We start from the raw sequence: 22,539 nt of genomic DNA on the forward strand, positions 1-22,539 counted from the left end.
GCATGTATGTTCCTAAAATTGAATGGACATTTGGAAAAAATAGGGTTCTGTCTTGATTCAGTCTCCACTTTAGTCTACTTCTCATGAATATTGTGTATTATTTTCTCCTTGGGTATTGGTTTTATGGACCCTCTGCAGCTTTGTTGCACAGCTCTCAGGTACCCCATCTACTTGACAATTTTTCCAAAGATTTCACTGGCTCTTGGTATTCCATGAAGTAGAAGAAGATTTTGCTTTATTTGGTGTACTACACTTGGGCTATTAAAGCTAAGATCCCCTCATTATTTAGATGCACTTGCTAGCTTTTAGTTATACCACCTGACATCATGTCTCCCTTCCATCACATCATTCTGCCAGATTCTCATTTGGCTCATGTTTTAATTTCAGTTAGCTGTAAAAGTCAGCCAGAAAGTGGACTTTTCAATGACATGAATACCACCAACACTGTGAGCACTCATATACTTATTGTTATCTGCAAATGTCTGCATGTGATATTACTGAGCTAAATAACCCAACTGACTGGACTCTCTGAGGTTTTCAGTTGCCCTCTGAAAGCTGAAAGTTCAGGATGAGGTCAGCAGGTTTTTTTTAAAAACTGGCTTCCTAAGGAACGACTTCTAATACTTCACGTTTTTGCTATTTTAACTTCTCTCAGTAAGTGGTCTGTAATGGAAATTCTGCCTGATCATGCGGGTCTTGTTCAGGCAACTTACTTTCAATTGATTTTACATCCATTCATCAGAATGATTTGCTTTAAAAACTGATTTTATGTCTAGCTAGAACATGACCAAATAGGTTTAAACCAGGTACCCCGCATTTGCACGTGCACCTATATGGCTGCCTGGTTTTCCTCCTGTACTGGGATGGGAGGGCATTTTTTTATTATTTACAGCAGGGGCAGCTCATCATAACCACATCTGTAAAAAACAGCTTGGCCAGCTGTATTCCTCACAGGTCTGTGTGTGCTAAGGCACCCCAAGAGCACATCGTGCCCTGCTAACTAGGCAGACCTTCCAGACATCTGTTCCCCTGCTGAGGCAGGGCCACCCGGCTCTGAGAGTTAGCACTGGCATCCTAAAGAGGAGCAGCTGGAGCCAGGAACGAATATGTGGAGAATGTGGGGATAAATGTATCAAATACCTCATGTTATTTGGCAATCAGTTAAAGCTGATGTCTAAGCAAGCTCTGAGTATACTATTGCAAAGTCAGGGCTGAAAGTAGTAGATGCTGAAGGCTCACCTCTCTGCAACTTTAAAGTTAAAGAAAAGATGCTGATATTATTTCTCAGTTATTTACTTATTTATTTCTGCTATGTTTTGAGATGTTCCAAAGCAAGTTTAAGATGAGAACAGAGGCCAAAAATAGCTCCACGGCAGCACCCTCGATGGAGGTGACTTGGTCAGCGTCACCCTTGATGGGGGTGAGTAGGTCAGCGTCACTCCTGCTGGCACGAGTGTTTTGAAAACTCAATGGTGACAGACACATCAGAGGAAGATTTTACAGCTGGAAAAGTGCAACAAAGCAATATCCCTGCTAGCCATCACTCATAGTCTTCCCCTCCAGTCTCAGCTGATCACAATATGGCTCGTTTCCCCCACAGACCTGCCTGAGGGGCAGTGCTAAATGCTCCACGTAGCTCCACAGGATCCCTGCTGAGAGACATTGCTGGAGAAACAGCCAGGACCGGAGAATCGCTTATGTACACTCACAGGTGGGCTTTGCATGGCCATGGCCCTGGTCCTGCAGCAGAGCTAGTCTCAAGTTAATAATTACATGTTTAGCGTATTACACAAGCAGTCACTCCTGCTTTTTCACCGGTGTCCATTCTTCCGCTTTGTGATAGCCACTCCTTTTCTCATTTGATTTCATGTGCTGCAGGAGCACGGGTCCCATGGGCATCAGCGCTCCCTCCCCAGCCCCGCAGCAGTGACCCCGTGCTTCCTGGGTTAGGACCCATATGCTACTCGAGCAGCCTTTCTTCTGGATTCAAATTACTAAGATCAAAAGTTCAGCAGATTCAATCCTCGCTCAGTCTGCTAATGTATTTATTTGTTTCAGTGACCTGCCAGGTCTTCAGCAGTCCTACCAAACCCACAAGAAGATCCTCAGCTCTCTTCAGAGCTGGACTGACTTGTGCAAGCACAAATTGAGGGGCTGCTTTGGAGGGAGAGCAGAGACTGGGGGCTAGCGAAGGATCACGAAACAACGTTTGGAGCCAGCAAGATACCATTAAAGAATGCTGCCCACTTATGTAGAAAAACTGGGTGCCAGCCGCTCACCGACCCTGTTATTCAAGTTCTGCAGCCTGCAGGAAAGGGCTCCTAGAATTAGCTCTCCCAATCTGGTGGTGAGACACCTCTGATGTCTGAAACGGGTTTGCCTTGGGGTTGTTAAATACCTGTTCCATGTGATTGGGCTAATTAAAAGTTTTTAGCCAAACAAATCCCTGTTTGTGAAGGTATAAAAGCTAAGAGGATTAGATGTTAGTTAAACTAGACATAACTGAGAAACAAAGTTGTTGCTGTTAATTCTTAAAAATGCTACCCTAGTGCATGTGGGTGAAGGGAGTGGATAACAAAATTAATCTGTGAAACAAAAGTCTCAGATGACAGTTAAATCAGGTATATTCCGTATTAAAAAAAAGCGTCTCCCTTGAATTCAATATTGCCACGTAACAGCAGAAGACTTTGTTCTGCATACAGAAGGCAAAACCAGCTTTAATTAAAATTGTTTGATCTCCAGTATTCTTCTTGTAAAGGAAATGTAGGTATTTTCTATTATTTTATAGGTTTACTACTTTAGCCCATTGGGTATACAGGTATATACAAATAGTGCCAAAAGCTGGCTAAGGACAATGTAACTCCAAACTTTCATTAGAAGGATTGCTGCTACTAAACTGAGAAAGCGTCCGAGTCTCATTCCTGTTGTACTGACCAGCTGGGAAGTCAGTGGCTCTCAATGACTTTCCACCCTCCTTCCAGGGGGTCTCGGTTATAAAGAATTGGCTTCTTTTGTGTTTCCATGGGAATCAGAAGTCAACTGTTTTCTTCCACCGATAACGAACTGCTTGCAATAGCATCCCCAGTAAGGACAGATTAGGGAAAATGGAATTTAGATCCACAGCATATTTGTGCTGAACAAACGTTCCCTCCCTACCAAAAAAACCCAACAAAAATAGGCCATTAGAGCCTCCAGACTCCTCCCCCTCTGAAAACACACTTGTATGCCCGCTTGGAAATTCCTGACTTTATTCCCAGTGAGACTGTTCGGTTCGGCAGCAGCCAGCAGCCCTCACCATCAGCATCTGCTGCTACCTGTCATTTTGCCTTGTTTCACTGCTTCTTCCTGGGCAGACATCCCACGGATCGCAGGGTTTTATCTTGATGGCTCCATTCTCCCCTACCAGCCTCATTCTACAACACTTGCTAATGCTGGTAGCACTAATTATACTTTTATTTGAACGTGAATACTTTGCTTGGGGACATGATAAGTGTACACCTGATTTTGGAGCCTCTGAAAGAAGGCTGTTGTGCTGATCAGTGCCAATAAGGAAGGGGGAGATATAAGAACTACCTCTACAGAAGTAAATTAAATTAAATCAAATCACTGGAAACCGATTGCACCCTTTAAGGGTCAGAACAGCCCCTGACACACTTTGGGCCCACGTCATTTAAATACCACTTGTCCAAACCAGAGGGCAAATACCACTCTCCCAGGCGCAGGCCAGGGGTTAGAATGAGCTCTGGATCGTTCCTAACATGCAGTTTGGGTGCAGCCACTTGGTTTTGGCAGGCGAGACAGCATCCTCCTCTGGAGGCAATCAGCCTCCATGCCAAGGAGCGATTCTGGGCATGTTTAATTTACTAGCAGACATGTAGCTAATGGGAAAGAGAGATAGAAAACCCAACTCCTTCTTTAACAACCAAAATAAAGAAATCTTTTACATCTGGAAATATTGAGGCAGATGATCAAATAATTAGCACTGCAACAAGTTTGTACTGCCTGCAGCTAGAAGAACTGCTCTCTATGGAAGCAGGAATGTGGCTGAGCCTGCAAAAACATGATAAGGGATCTATACCTAATATTTTTGGATGGTCTGCGTATGTCAAAGGTATGTTTCCATGGAGCTGAAAGAGCATTCAGGATTAAACACCCATGTAAAAACTTCCTACTCAAACCAGCTGAGGAAGGCTTGGTCATCAAGTGCCAGTGCCACATCTTTACTCCTGCTGGGAAGGTGAAAGTGTCAAAAGTAGAGGTGTGTAAGCAATCTTTTTTCTTTCTATCACAGATTGACTCTGGAAACAACAAAGATTTTTTTTCTTGCCTTTCTCAACAAAATAAAAAATAAATTGCAGTTTGATTTTTTTCTATAGTGCTTCTTTAAAATTTCCTACAATTTCCACATAAGGTGCTCCAAACTGAAAAGCGGAAATATTTTCCGTGGAATTTTTATTTTTACACAGATCAGACCATTTTGCAAACTTGACCCAAACTTACAAGTAGTTTTATTTTTACAAGATCTTCACTTTTTGGTAACTGTGCTGTTTACACAATTTTTCTTCCCCAGCTGGAATCCTGATGAGCTTGCGTATTGTAAGGAAAAAAAGTACAGGTATGGATTTCTATGCTGATGTTTCATCACATGTGTGGGCTGATGCTGGCTGTAGGTATGAAATACAAATTTAGTGTATACAGATCTTGCTGATCTAGTAGAAGGATTAAATAACACATCTCCTGGCCCTTTACAGAAGGATGATTCAAGCAATCTGTAGTTTCCTAGGCTGCTGCACAAGATCACAGCCCGATCACACATGTATGATGGCATAAATAGATGAATAATAGCAACTGCATTTTCAGTCCCACCCACATGTCATCTTATTTTTTTAAATCACATAACACCTACACACAATGCTTGGCTAAGACTGACAAACACAGAGTACAAGAAAATCAATATATTGTATTCTGTGTTTGCGTATCTCAGGAGGAAATAATAGCTGCGTTTTTTTTTTTTTTTTCTTCTTTTAAGGAAATAAATCTGAGAAAACAGCAGGCAAGTGGTGAAAGTCAGTAGTTGCCATGGGATTTCAAAAGGTAAGTCCTTGCACAAGTGCATGTGGGATTGGACTGGAGTGGGACACAGCTGACCTACTCTAAAATACTGCTGCCTGGCTTCCCAATCGGGCTGCGGTCGGCTCCACAGCACACGCCATGACCTTGCCTCTTTTCAGAACTGGAAGGGTATTGCCCTTGACTTGAATGGAGGCAGGATCAAGCCCTACCCAGAAAGTGTCATACGCTACGTGTTGTATGTGCATGCCAGCATTATGCAACGGGGTGAAAAATGAAAACCTGTCAGGCGCAGAACTGGTGCGCTCAAGGACATACTGTTATTTGTTTTGCAGCTTTGCCACTCTAACAGGGATTAACAATGTGCTATTGATAGCTGCCATGATAAAGTCAACCAAAACGCCTCATTTTTTAACTTTCAGAATGTGATCTAAACTTTTGAGGGAAATTACTTGCTTGGCCTCAAAGTTTTATTTTTAAAAAAAAATTTAAACTGAGAAAGCATTTACTTTTTCCAGCCTTCTCTCTCTACTTTTCCCCTCCTTTGTCCCCCAGCTAACACAGCAGCAGATTGAATTCACCTCCCAATTCCTTTATTATTTATTTTTTCAACCAAGTCGGTAGGTATTGTAAGTCGCCAATCTTTGCTTTCTGGAAATTCCTTGGTGTATTACTGCATAGCAGAGTGGTGTGACAAGGATAAAGAGATTAGAAGTAATTTCATATAACTCCTTCTTCTGTCAAAATCTGCAGAGGGCTTTTACTGGTAACTCCGAGTGTTGCTGAAATTCTTCATTAAAAACTTTCAATATACGGTCAGGAAATCTCCAAGCACTAAGACACAGAGTAACCAAAACAGAGGGAGAGAAGGAATATTAAATCAAAGTCCAAACAAAGAGAATACAAGGAGAAAAAACCTCAAGTACAGCAATAATAATGCATGTTATCTCCAAGGGGGTTGATGCCAATTCAGCTTTGAAAGCCAGAAAACCACGTGCTGATTTTCACCAATTTCAAGTAATTAGGCATAACCAGTGCAGACACAGGCTCTCCTTGCCACCATTAGACAGCCGAGGTGGCTATGAGCTGCTGCTGGATGGTCACTACTGCAGGCTGCAGGGGCTCACATAAAATGCAGGCTGTGTTTTCCCTGTACGTTGTACCATTGTACAACCTATATAGGCACAATCTGGCCAGTAGAGCTTGTTCAGGACCTCCACCCCAAGTGAAATAAATTCTCTCCATGGCAGGGCATTTGCCAGTACAACTGTGGATTCGTGAGGAGGTTTTCCTGGTAAGGTGGTCAGGTATGACCCCTAGTTTTGTTTGTTTGGGGGGCAGAACAGGGTGAAGGAGTAAATACGATCTGGCCAACACAGCTGGGCCAGCCAACGCTTGCACTATAGACCTGACCAAAGCTTTGAAGATGAAAAGAAGGCAGCTTGCATTCTCTATGATTGTCCCATTAAATGAACAGAAGGATGGGCAGACATGAAACGATAATGTCAGTCCTGCACTTTTTGAAAAGTTACTATCACGTGTTATAAAGCTATTGTCATGCATTGCAGGTCCTCCTCAAAGCCGGTGACCTTGCAGAAGAACAGAGAAAGAGCCAATGAGCATGGGCGCAGGTGCGTGGAAGGGAACATACCACTACCACACCAGGTTAGGAGAAGAGTTTAGATGCTGTGTCCCCTATTAGAGGGGTGCAAACTCTTCTTCTGCCTTTTTTTTTTTTGGTCCTTTTCTCTGTCTGTGAATCATCCACCCACTAGTTTTCACAAGCATGTTCACAACGTGGGCTTGCTCAATGAAGGCTGCAGCGTGATCTGCCGTGTTTCAGACTACTTGGGACAGTAGGTTTCATCCTTATCTTCAGCCATTTGCTACGTGTGAGAGAGGTTGCTCTGCGTGCTTCGTTTCTGACTCCGGATTTCAAGCTGGTTGACCAGGGGCCGCCTTTCCCTCCAGCGTCTGTCGTACCCAGTGCAATGGGCATCCTTCATTCGTCCGCTTCTGCTTCAGAACAACGTATTAAAAGAACCGAATCTTTGCTAGTTCACACTGGCTGGGACGTTTAATGCATTCAGGCTCTGACCTTGCACCTTTCAAGTCATTGAGGCTTTTGGGATGGCTCTAGGGGAGGGGAAGCCGCCCCCTTGCATTGCTGTGCCTCAGCCCTAGCCTGTCTGAAGGCAAAGTGCAAAGCAGAGAGACAGCACTGTGCAGTGGGCTCCTCCGAGTCCACAGCCTCATCAGCTTGGTCTCCTACCAATGTCCTGTTCCTTGCCTGAAAACAGCTTAACTTCAGATAATTATCACTTGCAATTATCATCCACCAGGGAAAGGAGAGCCAAACACCCTAGCAGTACAGGGTGGATTGCTACATCAGACTCCTGCTTTTACAAACCACTTTTATTAAACAGATCTCTAAAAGAGGTGTAATGTGGTGGTCAGAGCCGTGCTGGACGTATTCCCTAAGCGAGAAAACGTCTAATGCTAAGAGACCTAGCAAGGGCAATATCCTAGTCCTCAGCACTCTCCTCACTATTTGTCTTCTGTAATCTCTTCCTTCTTTATCCTCCTATCTTTTCTTATGCTAAGGACACCAGCCTCGTTTATCTTTTCCACAGGCTGTTTTTCCAGCTGTAACAATGTCAGTGAAAGATGCTAGCCCTGCAAGACGCTGGTCACCTGCCCTTCTGGGCTGGGCTCACCAGCTCTCCAGCCTGCCAGCAGGGATGCGTGTGGGACCATTGCATCCAGAATGAACCTGAAACCAGCCCCTACCCCAGCGCAATTCAGAGCGTGGGTGACTCCCACCCATGAGAAGCCGGCGTTCACTCCTACCTCTTTTACCCAACAGACGTGCAGGGATGTGGATAAAACACAGAAATGGGCCATGGTGCAGACACGACATCCTGGGATTCTCAAAACCTAATCAGCTGTTGGTGGTGAGGATGTCTCTTCTTGTGGTTTCTCCTCACAGCCCTGCAGCTCCCCAGCCATGCATCAGCAGGGGGCTGGTGCCACCCCACCCCAGCCACTTGCCCCCAGGCACACACCCCGACACAGGCTCTCCAGTCCAGAAGGAACTGAAGCATTGTAGTGCTTTCCCTGGGTACCCTCCATCCTGACAAGAAGTACCGCTGCCCTCAACCCTGTGTTTCACTAGGTGAAGGTGCCAGCCCAGGTCTAGAAGAATGCTGCAGACCCGTCCACGGGAAAGCAAGTGCTGCAATGTGCTGCTCCCCCCTGAGAAGGGTCGGAGATCCCCTGGAGCACCCAATATTTGGAAGCTGAGTGCTGCAAATTGGATCCCGCACTGCTGCAGACCTTCACGGGAAACAGTGGCCTCCTTCGCTCACCGTGCAGTACAGAGGGTGGCCCTGCTCCAGCAGAGAAGCTGGGTTTGGGCACTGACGGTGGCTGCTGTCCCCACCACTCTCCCAGAGACGTTGGAGGGGATGTGGCGCCTGATGCACTGCAAGAAAGGGGAACTCGTAGCTAAGGCAGATAAACAGGCTCTTGATTACTGCTTTCTGTCCTCGCTCTGCACATGGATCCTGTGTATCACTGGCCAAGTCATTTAAACCAAGCTTTGTACAGATGGTCACCAACTGCATGTTCCTTATTTTGGGGTGGGAACATTTTCTGATCTGCAATTTGCTTGCAGAAGCAAAGAGCGCTTAGAGCCGCAAGTGATCTCGCTGGGAAATGCACTTTGGAAATGTGGAGCTTAGGCAAAACTAAGTTTTCTAGAAAACAGAGTCATAAGGCAAGCAGTGTGACTGACTCATACTGCTAGCTGAAGTGCAACAACAACAAAAAAAAAGAATAAAGGAGGCAATTTGTTTTGCCCCAAAGCAAACATTTAATTTCTGGATTCTCTACCCCATTTTTATTGTTAAATTTGGTCAAATTTTTAAATGAAATGTAATTCTAAAGCAAAAAAATGTGGTTGCATTATTTGGAAAATGTGGAAATAGCACTTCCAACTTATTTGGATATGTTTATTTCTGTTCACCCAAAATAACCTGCTAAGCTTGACATAAATCTATAGCTAGAGCTTGCTAATCCTAAAGCACATTTTTCAGTGAAGGTGGCCTTTAATAAAAAAGTTCACCTGTGCCTGGCCCTGACATCCTAAACTGTACACTCAAAACTATGGTAAACGTCTTAATCTACATTCTGTGTCCCTATTTTTTTAGTAAATAAATTTCAAATGCTTCTTGTGCAGATTATCTCATTACTGCTTGTGAAGTATTTAAATACTATAGATGAACACCATTAAAAAGCCAACGAGTAGTAAATCTCTCTTCAGAGCAAAAAAATGCAAGAGCATGAACCATTTACATCCTAAACAGCAGGAAAAAAAATAAATACCTAAAGTAAATTGCTCACCGACCACCCTCCTTTTCATACATGGTATAAGGGAAGGATCCTACAAAAAAAAAAAAATCAACAGTACTGAATGTGTCAAAAAACCAGGATCATACTATAATAATACATACCAGAAAGCAAATTAGGATTGTGCAGACTATAAATCTGGCACTATCTGAATTACACACTTCATATTTTTTCTGAATCTGTGCACTGTTTCCTAAGCTTTTATGTACTTTTTTTTTTGATGCAAACTGAAACCCAACCCCAAATTCCATCACGTGGCATCCTACTGATGCGTGTGTCACCCGGAGGGGTAGCATATGAGATTTACCACACAGACTTCTGCTCCACGAAGTAACTGAGTAAATCACAGAGGCAGAGCAGCAGCCCAGCCTGGCCTTTGCTGGCAGCAGCAGCAGGAGAGGGAAGAGCCAGGAGCGGGGGAGCTCCTTCCAGCTTCCTGAGGGAAAGGTGGTGCTGGGAAAAGTCCCGGATTCACAACCCCAAGCGCTCCAGCTCGGCTCTGTCCAGGCTCCTTGGACGACGTGCCCCCAGCTCCCTCCCCACTGTTGTTGGATACCAGTGCCTGTTCCTTTGTCCCCTTTACCTTTAGGTGCCCTGTACCCTGCTCTCGAGCTCAGGCGCAGAGAGCCTAGCAGCCTCGTATCACAACCTGCAACTAAAGTCTTGCTCAGATTGGAGTATACGCAGTGTCAACAGTGGTTTCTGGGACCTGAATGTTAAAAGCTGAAGTCTCCACTAAGCGCATGGAAACTGTGATTTTCAAAGGTTTATATCCTGCTTAAATCTGGCTACCTCTGCACAAGACCCACTTCCCTGCTAAAGGTCAAGTCACTGCCCTAGGAAGAGGTTGCAAAAAATTTGAAACGAGCAAATTCTCAAACTTTGATTTTCAGAAACGGTCGAATCATTTTGGGTTAAGCAACTGTCGGGCCTCTATCCAGGCAAATGCAGAACAATTCACATGCCTCAAGCGGACATTTTGCCATGCAATGTTTCAATCTAGGGACTTAAAGCTTTGCAAAATTAGGAGCAAATGAAAATAGTCTCCTACTAGAAAACGCACGGCATCCTTATTAACCAGATCTGCTGTCTTCTTCCTTTTACATCTGCTCGTACAATGGGAACTTTGGGATGCAAAGTCTGATGCACTTGGAGCAGTTACAGTCCCAGATCTCTGTAGGTTATATTGTGTGCACAGTTTTTTCCGGAGTGGGCTACAATAGTTATATCTATTTATCAATACTAAAGCTACAGGCTCTTTAGCAGTGCATTTCAAACTCCTTTTCCAAAAGCTGTGATCCGAAGCAGAAACCCAGGACTTGTCACAACCAGCAACCCTTGGGACTCCCAGGTCTCGCCTGGCCCCAGGGTTTCACAGCAAGTGCCACTCACCTGCTCTGGCAGCAGGACTTCACTCTCACTTCACAGGGGCATAGCTGGAGCACGAAGCACAGCCTGCTGGGCAGTTCCCCACCCTCCCTCAATGGCTTGTGCCATTGGTGATTACAAAGACCTATGTAGCACCAGCAGCACTTCTCAAAAGCCCCCTTGCCCCAGGGCTGTGGGGCTGCTGAGGACAGTGTAGGAAGGGGAGCTGAAGCAGGCAGCCCAGGGGGTGCCGGAGGTTTGGGTTAGGTGTCCAGCCAATGGGCACCTTCCCTCATCCCTCCCCAGGGGCTCTCCCAGCACAACTGCCCATGCACAACTGCCCAACCCTATGAAAATGGAGGCATAAACCAAACACACAGAAAAAACCCAGAGATTTGCCATAGCTCCCCAAAGATCGGCCATAGCAGATCCTGCTGCAAGACCTCACAACCCGATGGGATGTTCAGCTATACCAGCAGAGACCAGTAACCACAGAACAGATATTCACAGCAACCAGAAACAACCCACTTGACCATCATTAACTTGTCCGTGCCATTTTCTGTGGCAAGGCAGGGATGTGAACCCAGGTTTCCTAAGCTCTATACTGGTGCCTTTCCTGCAAAACCAGTCATTCATATACTTTTTGCCTCTTGCCTGGCTTGTTCTACACCCTATTGCACATATACATACAATAGTATGTGTGAACTCAGAAGAAACCTTTTTAATAGTGATTGACATTTGCAAGAGCTTTGAGAATGCAATGATTTTGACATTGGTTACTTTCCAGGTAAGAATTAACAAACCGATGTGTTAACAACCAACTGATGTTCTTTGTTTAAAAGAGGCCACATTTCAAAATGGACGCAGCTTTCAGATTCTTTGCAGAAAGATTGTGCTTTGATTTGGAAATAGGGAAGCACAGCAAGGATTGCAACACGAAACAGATAAGATTAGACAAAGAAGAAATGTGATAGAAATGTTTTGGGTCTATAGAAGGAGCAATAAAATGCTGTTCATCACACATCGTTCATGTTACAGTGCTTGTTTTAGAAGACACAGAGGCAGTGCCCCCTTGTCAGAGGTAGGACAGAAGCTAAGCCCTTCCTGCATTTTGGCATCGTGGCTGGAACCCAGATTTGAACAATGTAGGAACACAGTGAAAATGGAAGCCTGGTTCCTTCACCTTGCATGTCATTCGGAGCTCCCGACGTTGGCAGGGAGGGTGTTCATCCCTTCTGCTTTTCCATGGTACCAGCATCTCTGCATCCAGCTATGTAGTACTCTGAACTGGCTTGCATATGCCCTGACACTCCACAGACCCGTTGCTCAGCAACCCCTCACTTTGCATCCTTGCAAACATGCATCCTGCTCCAGGATCCCCGGCCACAGACCCAAACTCACTGATGGACACAGGCGGAGCAAGCGGAGAGCGTGGAGGCCCCAGAAACAGGCACCCATGCCGGAAGGCAAAGGCGGACATCGTAGGATGGGGAAGCAGTGAGTCAGCAGTAGGCACTGCATGCTGACTGCCGTATTGCACCGTATGGAGTCTGGCCACCGAGGAGTTTCGATCCTGTGGTTTTGGCCGAGTTTTGCTTTGAACCCAGAACTCAGAAAGAAACTTGCACAACAATGACTAGCAAGCTTATCTAATCCTCTTTGCACCGGCCTTAGCTGTGGAAAGGGTTTGTCCAACCCGTTTGTGGGTATTCCTAGGGCATGATTACATGCATGGAACAGATAGCCTCGTATCCGCCCTGTGGTAGCACGATTACAGCTCCCAAACTACAGCAGGATCCTTTCTGATTACTTTGGAGTACAAGAAAAAAAGAACATACAGTTGCCTACATATTAAAAACATGAAGGTGTGTCCAAAGATACTATAAACTTACACCCCAGTTTACAACTCCCTTGTGCAGTCTGTGCCTTGGGTACCCGCAGCATTCACGGAGAGCTGTGGTCTTTAACTGATTTTCACTATTACCACTATGAAGCTTTATTGCAAATCTAACTTTCTAGGCTTACGGATACATGGCATTTTTCATAAAACTAAGTTTATTACACTGCCCATAGGTAAGTAGATTGCACCTTCAGCGGTTTTGCTTTCATTTTCTTTGGAGACCCTGTATTTTTTGCACAACTTATTTATTTGGAAAAAAAGTTGTGTCTATTTAAAGAGGGAGAGATGCTTCATGCTAGAAGCAGGTGCATCCCTATCACCTCTTGTATGTACGCAGTATGTTCTTCAACAGCCTGTCTCCTATGGCACTCCTCAAGAGTGCATTTCTAGTTTTTCACAAGAGGAGAGGAAAAAAAAAATATGTATTTCCTATCTATTGGTGGGGATACTATGGCACAGTGAAGGAAAATGATCCCATCAAGATCATCCCCCTAAACCAGAGATAAAAATGGTAACTAAACACCGACAGCTGACTGACAGTGCTTAGGGAATTAGAAATCCAGCACTGAGACTGATTTGTGTTGATACCTGCTGCGCACATACAGAGAAGCCTACATCTGTTTAGAAGCAGCAAGGTATTCCCCAAACAGCTGCAAAGTTAAACTTACCAAAGCCTTGTTCTCTGTGCCCATAGAGGTAACAGAGCACTTTTACAGACTTCGCTGAAGTCAGTGATCACTGATACCAGCATAGAAGAAAGGCTATTTGCACAAGGAGTGCAATAACATATAAATATATAAAATAAAAAATATAAATGTTTATATATTTATATAAATATACAAATATAAACACCACACTTTTCCTTTCTCTCTTTTTTTTTTTTTTTAAAGCTCAGTGATCTACAGATGGAAATGCCAGGATCTGGCTCAGATTTCAGCCTCCTCAGTAAAGCCACAAGCTGAGGCTGGTCGAACAGGCTCAGCCCTCCACTGTGTTGCTTCACCGATGGGATGGACACCACAACAGTGCCAACAGCCTGCTCCCAGCAACCCCACAGCCCAGGGGCTAGCAGGATCGCAGGTAATACACGTATCTCAAATCCCTGCTGTGTTTTAATGGTGCCTCTCTTCCCGCTAGCCCACCACCACAAACCCGTCTTTGGGAGATGACAGGAATCAAAAAGCCACAGTTAAAACTCCAGATAATACTGTAGATAGAGAGGAAAAAAGCCCTGGAACTGCTCTGTGAGCAAAACAGCTGCTTGCCCTGGGCTTTTCTCATTCTGATGAGAAAGCCAACAGCCAAGGCCACCAGTGCCTCCAGTTTAGCAATACTTAACTGCACTCACTCAGGGCTTCTGGCAGTTCATTCCACATCCCTCAGAGCTGTAGGTTTTATACAGTGCCCCATATATCAACCAGACAGTAAGCTGATAAACTTTCCCAAAGCAGGTGGCCATGGAAATGGCCAGGAATTTGCACAGGAATTTCGACAGGAATTTTCTTACTTAGACTCATAAGGTCAGCAGACAGTAAAAACTACAATTGTTTGTCAGTCTGTCTTGCTGCTTACCAGGAATGTAAGCTTGCAGACGAATACCTGCAGAAAACCAGAATTTTCAAGAGAAATAAAAATTGAATGTGGGAAGACATGGTCTCTGATCTTCTCAGCACCTCAAATAAGGACCTGCAAATACCCATGGTAAAACATGGGTCAGAGAAAAGACCTTCCAATAGCAGGAAAGGCTCCAGGGGCTGTAGGCTGGCACATTACAAGGCAGCAAGGAGCAAAGCGTGTTCAGGAGCTGCTACCTGTCTTGGACCACATTCCCACTGATCACCCGGAACAGGAGGCAGAGCACCCTCCTGGCATACCAGACACCCCTTGCCACCTCTGCGGCACTTGGGAAGATTTATTCTGCACACATACAATCTGACCTGTGTGACTCACACAGGTAAGACGAGACTTGGGACTTCAGTATGTGGAAGAAGTATGTAGAAGCCTTTTTGTTTATTATTGCTCAATACAATTAGCTTCTATGAAAATAACTTTTTTTTTCCCTGCCTTGCAGGGCAATCATGGCCTGTGTGGGCCATGCCCAGGTCGAAGCTTGCTCCTGGGCCCTGGGGTTGTGCAGCACTGTAGCTGCCCCAGGCCTGGGTGCTTTGGGTGAGCAGACAACCTTGTCAGCAGCACCTCCTCGCCCTGTTTACTTCGTAAACACTAAGTAAGATGCCACAGACAGCAGCAACAACAGGCACATCCAACCTGAGGCGCCTCCAGCTTCCCATCCATCCAACGCGCATTCAGTAAGTCAGATAAGGTGGGTCTTTTCTTGCCCACTTCATGAGGCCAAGAAGCAAAGGACAAAGTCAATCTTCAAGATCCGCAGACTGTACTGCAATCCCAAAAGTTTGAATACACCCACCCATGAAATCTATCTCTGCTTGCAGCTTTACCTGCGACTATGTTCCTGTGAGCTTCAGGCACCTTATTAGTGCTATCTTTAATGGCAATACTAATGACAGTGAAATGCTCCCTGTGAGGACTAGCACTCACATTAGGATGTGGGTACCAGTGCATGAACTCTGGTGAAATTGCAGCATCCACAGCCAACAGAAATTTTACTGCCAAAACCATGCACATGACGGGGACATGGCCTAAAGTCATGTTAATAATGTGAACATTTTAATCAGGTAAGCTGAATGTGCTCTTTTGTTGTAAAAACACCTTGAGGACATGCCTCTGCATGCACGTTCGTGTTTGACTCTATCTTCCCTCCTTGCCTTTGGTGCCTTTTTTCCCAGTGCCGGCTCTTCCTCTCTCCCCAGCCCTGAAAGCTCCCATAGTTGCATCCTGCGTGCTGCCTGCCCAGTCCTCACACCCTCTATTTCTCACTCCAGCACACGCTCCAGCTTTAAAGACCTGTTAGCCACAGTCTCTTCATACTTCCCTCTCTCCAGGTCCTGAAACCTCCTCGTTGCTTCAGCAGCAAGGCTTTCAAACCCTAATGAAGCATCTCTGTCTCAGATTTTCCCTAGCTGGGATCAGGCTATGCTCAGTGGGTTGATCTTTTCCCCCCTTCCTCCCTCCTTCTCCTCTTTACAAGTATCCCTTACTTCTCATTTCTCATTCACTCCCTTCCCTTCCCAGCCCTGCAGACACCTCCCCTTCACCCAAGCCCTCCACCTTCCTCCTCCTGTTTTGAGTCTCTGGTTTCCTCTTCTCACTGTTGCCGATTTATGCTGATGATCCATAACACCCCCTCATCATGCTGCATCCATCTCATCTATTCCCTTCCTCTGCTGCCCTGGTCTGTTTCTTTTACTCATAAAAAAGGCCGTTTATTTGGCATGCACTGCTCAGACTCCAGGCTCTCTACTGCTGAATTTCCCCTGCACTAACCTTCAAGTGGTCCCATTCAGCACCATCCATTAGCCTTCCCCATTATGTTCCACCATTCAGCCTTTCTGTGATTTCCACTCCATCAACCCTGATGACTTCTCTTTTGCTTTTAACCCTCATCTTTCTACCAAGTTCAATTGCAAATTCTCCCTATAGTTCAATTTCCTTCAATTTGCTTTCCCATCAATATCCAGCCCAGCTGATGCCCCTCACCCACTTTTTCTGCTATCTTCTGAAAGACTGTCTGCTGAAAGCCTAGCCATCCCTTCCAGCTCAACATGGATAAAACAGAGTCCCTAATGCTCCCACTCTCAAGGGATATCCAAAATCCCTTTTCTCTCCTTTCCTCAGTGACAATTACTGCTCTGTTTGCAGACAGGGTACAGTTTTTATTTGGGCAGCCTTGCTTTCGAGGTACAGCTAAGATCTGTTGATGCTTTCCACTTACGTGTCCAAGACACTGCCTATTCTATCCACCCTCATAGCTAAACCGCTTCTCTGGGATCTCACCCTGGCATTATCTCAGTAATGGCAACATCCTTTGCTCTGCTTTTGTAACTGCAATCTTGATCTGCTGTTTCATCTTCCAAATGACAAGGGTCATTTTTATAGCCTGATGCTTTGAGTGTGCCACTCATTTTTGTGCTTCTGTTGACCAGCTCTCCATTCCCTAACAAATAAAATATAAGGCGTCCTTACACACAGCACTTGTGCAGGCAGGCAGAGCTGAGTGACAAATGGGTGCCTTTTGCAGCTTTTGAACCCAATTTATACTTCTCAACAAGTACCTTTTCTGTTTTCCCTCGTAATTCCTCCCTGGGAGTACCTCCCTGGTCACAACCACAGAGAAACTTTGCTCATCTCTCCTAAATTCCTTCTAAAATCTCTCCCTTGCTGCCGGGCTGCTGGCGTGCTGTGCCTGCTCTGTACCCAGGTAACCCCTCGCACCATTTCCTTGTGCTCCACCCCATGTCTAAGCCACCTCTTGCCTCTTGTCGGGTATTTAATGCATAAACCCTGCACGGCTGTGACAGTCCTTCTGCTCCATCTGCGGAGCAGGTACACACGGAGCAGCAACACCCCCGGTCAAGAATCCCAGGTCTATGACAGTGCAATAACTAATGACATCTTTAATGTTACCAAGAACTCAACTTGCTGAGGCTGAACCTACACCCTGACTTGTGGTGGAGCTTACTAAGTTTCTCTGATAAAAGACAGAAATGCAGAGGCAGTATTTCAGTTTACTTCAAAGGTAGAACTCAAGTACATCCATTGGGTACTCAAAAGGCCAAAACACGAATGCAAATCCTGAGCTACATCACTTGGGGTGGTGGTTCTCCAGAGTAAATCTCCCGATGGGCCCAACGCTAGCGAATAGGACAGAGAGCATTTTGGTTGTTAGTGGTTGGTTAAGCCATGTTCACTTTGGAAATAGCTGAAAGTTACTTTTGTATCATGATTCTTGGTAGAGCATTCTCGTGCATTCGTAGTTTCTTCCCATCGCATGCCAAATAAACCCATCTGTGCTGATTTAGTCTCAGCTTTATGACCAAGCTAAGTAAAAGATAACATCCAGACTCTACATATATTTTATAAATCATACGCTTAAAAAAAATATAAATAACCCTTCTCCTTTTCAAATGAAAGCTTGCTTGTGATCATGACAAAGGAAAGACTAGAAAGGACAAAAATGCCCTCAAATACAGGTAGTCAGCTTTGCAGTTACTAAGAAGTTGCTTTGCTCTGTTGAGTTTACTGTGTCACCAAAACCCTAACAGCCGTAGCTATACAAAGCCTGCATTGTCTCAGCAAGGCTACTGAGAAGATGTTCCTGATCTTGGCAAGAGCTAGGTGTACCCAGAAGCATTTTATTGAAAAAAAAATTACAACAGCAGACAGAAATATTATTTTAGGCCTCTCACTGGAAAGATAAAGGTCAGAGTCCTTCCTTCTGCTAAAGCAGCATGCAAAAATATCCTATTCACAGAAGCCATTTTACAGCCTTGAAAATTGCACCTAAAAATCCCCATATGAAACGCATTTCAAAGTGACTTGACTACAATATAAGGAAGGGTTTGTCGGAGCTCATCGGTAATTTAGAGAACTCAACCTACTGATGAAGGAGGCAACTACATACACCCATATGCAGGCATGGAGGTAGTCCTTTCATAGTTAGTCTGTCAGCTCTGCTTCCTTGCTACAAAGCAAACCTGATCTTTACGTTCATCCAAGTAACTGATTTCTTATTTTCCACAGGAACAGGATCTGGCAACATTTCTTCACAAAGAGTACGTATTTTCCCCTATTAAATTTCTCAATATATCAGAGCAATGTTGATTTGGGAAACCATGCACAGATATTCAGGGCCAGCGTTTGAATGAAAAAGTCAAGATTATGTTATTGCTTCACCTATCGGTGTAGTATAACATCTGCTGGAGTTTGTCACTCTCATAGTGCTGTGGCCTCCTACGGTAAACCAGCAGGTGCTTGCATGCCCACTCCAGAGTAACCCTTCTTCTCTAGCTGCTCTTCAAAAAAATAGGATATTAATAAATTCTGAATATGTCATTACCAACCCAATGAACAGGACTTCAGTATACACTTAAAACCATAAAAATCAATTTCACTGGTTGTCAGAGCCAATAATAGATCTATGATGGTAGAAGTATGAATCACCATCTATGGTGCTGGGATTAAATATTTTTAATCAGCTACCAAAAAAGCATCATTTCCAGCTTTTTACCCAAGTGGTCTTAATTTTCACAGGGGGAAACAGCTGACAGTGAAAAAAAAATATCCCAACAGGCAAAAGCAAACACTTCTGCCTTCTGTCAGATGCTCTCACAGCTTTCACAGAAGAGAGTGTAGCATTTCACAGAGTGGTAGCGAAGGAGCGAGCGGGCTCTGCCACGTGGAGGAAACCAAGGCCCCGAAATGTGGGCAGCCCCAAAAGCAGGCCCCCGGTGCTGGGGAGAGCCCTGCTGAAGCCGGCCAGGTGCGGGCCATGCAGGGTCAAGGCTTCAGACCAAACTGCCATTGAAACAGTATTCTCTGAAGGCTCTGCCATCTCCGCTGCTTATATTAAATACTTTTATTCCAAGGTTTTCAGCTTTTTTTTAATCTGGTGTATTGAAGGCAACACATTCCTTTACTTTCTAAAACTTCAAACAAAGATTTCGCATCCTGGGCTGCCGCAGGGACACACAGAAATGATTAGCAATCGTATTTACATGCCAGCCAACTCTAAATATTTCCCTAACAACACCTAGGGCCCAGAGCCTGTGTCTCAGGAGATGGCGGTACCTGAAAGCAGGGGAGAGAGCCGGGGTCTACCCAGGCAGGGAGGCGAGGCAGGAGCACTGGCCCTCAGCTCCCGGCAGGATACACGGCTTTAAAAGAAGCCAGGAGAAAAACCTCTCCAAGGACGGGCATATGCAGGGGAGTGGGGAGAGAGGGAGAGAGAACGAACATGCAAGAAAAGTGTTTGTCTCTTCATTTATCTCCCAGACAGCAGTTTGTTAGCCTTTAGCACTCGTGCTACGAGTCTGCCGGACACCAAACAGCGGCGTATTCCCGGCATTATCTCTGTTTCCTCCCTGAGAGCACACGTTGCCTTCCAGTTTTCCAGCTGTATACCAGGCTCTGCTTAACACCGCGGGCGACCTCTCACCCCCGCGGCCTGGCACCTGCGGCGCGCCAGGCCGGGCACACAGCCCGCCGGCAATCCCGCTGGCAGCCGGCCTGCGCCCGGCCGCGCGCTGCCTCCTCGGTTGCGAAAGATGCCTAGTTCCCCCTCTCGCATCATGTGAACTCGGCTCAACTGGTAAAGAATAATTGCAGGCTTGTCCAAATTATCATTTGCAAAGTCTAGGAGGCACATAAAGGCACCAATATTCAATTTACAATAGCCTCAGGCGGCTCATTTCAGCCCGGTCTTCCGCTCCTGCCCTCTGCCAGGTCAGCCCAGTTGAGGTGATAAAATTTAGGAGGGATTTTGTGATCTGTTAGGTCCCAGCCCATCTTTAACTACTATAATACTTTGGCTTTAGATCAAACTTTTATTTTAAATTCCTAAGAAGAAGTGAGCTGTGTAGCTTTCCCTCTAAAAAAAAAAAAATCAGCTATTTCTTTTAACATGAGTAAGGAGTCCCTGGTATTTCTCATCTAATCACACATACCTCAGAGTGCAGGAGATGCTTGACCTGATTGATACATGTCTTTTAAACGGTCATCAGAAACTTTTCCCAGATAAGATCCTATTCTTACGCTAATGTCGATAACAGACCGGCAGACAGCAGCCTATCTCAGAGCCCACTTGTCACCTCCCTGTCACTTGTGCCACCGCTCCACGTTCTGCACAGACTACAGTATTTTAAATGTTGAAAAAGAAGAAACAGCCATACAAACAAAATACTCCTTCCAAAATTTCCTCCAAAGACGCTAAGCGCGTCATGGTGTAGTTTTTCTTTGACATGGAGAAACATGCATCTTTTAATTTAAAACTCTGATCTGCAGATCACTTCTCACTCTGTCCTTATTTAATACCTGCTTTAGCCTCTCATCTGTCATCTTTCCTCAGAATCACCAGAAATCTGTCACTTGGAAACAGTCACTGAAACTTCACCGAGAATCTCTGCAGTCCTCTCCGTTTGCCTTTTCCCCCTAAAAATATTTTTAAATGTATTTTCTGAGTGAACTTCTGTCCTCTTACGTTGTCAACCCAATCACAGAGGAGTAAACCCCCAGGTAAGGACAGAGGAAGAGCAGAGCAAACCGAAAAGCGACGGCACCTACCTGGAGCCCGCCTCGGCGCCCAGCACCATTCACAGCAACGGCAACGTTTCGGGGCAGCAGCCTAATGCATTTTCCTTTCTACCGCGCTGCTAAATGAGAGTTGAGCAACTCCTCGCGCTGCTGCTTGGAGCAACAGCTCTCCCAGCCTTAACCCCCTCTCTTGGCTCTTTCCTCCCTTTTTTTTTTTTTTTTAACAGAGTTTTTGAGCACTAAAACTTGCAATTAGTACCAGCTAAGCTAAAGCCCCTGCTCGCCCCTGCCCTAAGCCGCACATTCCAGGGCGCTGAGCGGGACGCTGAGCTCCTTCGCGGCACCGCGCAGCTCTTCCACTCCCAGACCTGACTTTCTGCCTACAAACTCGATAAGGCTGCAGGAGCTCAGGAACACGCACTGAAGCTCGGACAGGGGAAAAATTGGTCTCTCATCCCCAGCCTGGGTGGTTTTTTTTATCCCCCCCCCCCCCCCCCCCCCCGCCTTCCTCCTCCCTTTCTCTCCGCACTCACAGTAGCAAGGTTGTCTCTTGACTACTCCCTGCCTTAAACTCACCAAACCAGATTTTTACTCCCAACACCTTCCCGTAAATCTGAACTGAAATTTTACCCTGCTCGCTGAGCCTTGGCTGGCTGAGGGCCAGTGCAGCATTCCTGTTGTTTTAAGAGGGCAGATTAAAAAAAAAAAAAAAAAAAGAAGAAAGAGAAAGAAAAGAAGAAAAGAGAGAGGGAAACCTGGAGAGATGCAAAGGCTGGAAGGAAGCAAACTTTTAGAGCAGCTTTACTAAAAATGCTGTGGGCGGGAGCGATTCCCTTTTATCTTCCAAGGGCTGAACCAGTGATTTTTTGGGGGCAGTGTCAGTCATGAGAAAATACCCTCCTCAGCCATCTGCATCCTTCAGGTGGATGGAGATTTGAAAAGAAAATAAACCACTGGTACTCACCTGAAGGATAGCATCGCCGGCGTCAGCATAGCAGGGAGAGGTGCCTACACCTTTGCCTGATCTGGTTACCCCAAGGCAGCGGTAACGCTGGTTAAAGAAGTGCCACATTTTACCCTCTTCTGACCTAAAGTTACATGTGGTTTCTAGAAAAGGAACAAAAGAGAAACCAGTTTATAAAAAAAAAAAAAAACCAAACCAACAGCCAAGCCTTCTTTTAACCTCCGGGTGATCCCTCTGACCGATGTCTCGAAGGCTTAAAGAAACAATGAAGGAAGACCGTAAACCTTCTCACCCCCTTTTACGTTACCTGCCTGTGCCTGGCTATGGGCTTTGATGTATTGAAACAAAGCACAAGACCTGTTTATAGTAAATGAAACCAACCAACAGAGAGATCTAATTCAGACTTGTGACTAAACAAACTGGAACAGGAAGCACACACCAGCAGATTTTTTTTTAAGCAGTAATTCCTGCTTGCATTGTCATGCAACAGAAAAAAAAAAACCCAAAACAAACAACAAACAAACAAAAAAGTTTTCAGCTTCTCCCTTCAGTCGCTTTTGTTCAAATGCAGGGTTTTTTTGTTGGAAAACTTAATGCAGGCAATGTTTCATCATGTATATGCAAATACTTAACAGAACAACATTTACCACCAGTAGTG

The 22,539-nt window shown here is 45.2% G+C and overlaps 1 protein-coding gene across 5 annotated transcripts in view; it reads right to left on the minus strand.

Annotated features, from left to right (window-relative positions):
• Positions 1-22,258, minus strand: part of RBM47 (RNA binding motif protein 47) — an 80,782-nt gene extending 58,524 nt beyond the window's left edge. For 3 of the 5 annotated variants that reach the window (XM_076336144.1, XM_076336139.1, XM_076336136.1), the window contains exons 1-2: positions 22,189-22,258; positions 21,882-22,024 (exon numbers count right to left, since the gene is read on the minus strand). In XM_076336144.1, coding sequence (XP_076192259.1) covers positions 21,882-21,910 — 29 coding nt within the window. In that variant the 5' untranslated portion in view covers positions 21,911-22,024; positions 22,189-22,258. Of the gene's footprint in view, positions 1-20,947; positions 21,393-21,881; positions 22,068-22,188 lie in introns of those variants that run through there. The other 2 variants (XM_076336137.1, XM_076336138.1) reach the window with 2 other exon arrangements.
• Between the last annotated feature and the right edge of the window lie 281 nt (positions 22,259-22,539).

The sequence above is a fragment of the Aptenodytes patagonicus genome, chromosome 4 (genome assembly GCF_965638725.1).
Source record: "Aptenodytes patagonicus chromosome 4, bAptPat1.pri.cur, whole genome shotgun sequence".
Classification (NCBI taxonomy): domain Eukaryota; kingdom Metazoa; phylum Chordata; class Aves; order Sphenisciformes; family Spheniscidae; genus Aptenodytes; species Aptenodytes patagonicus.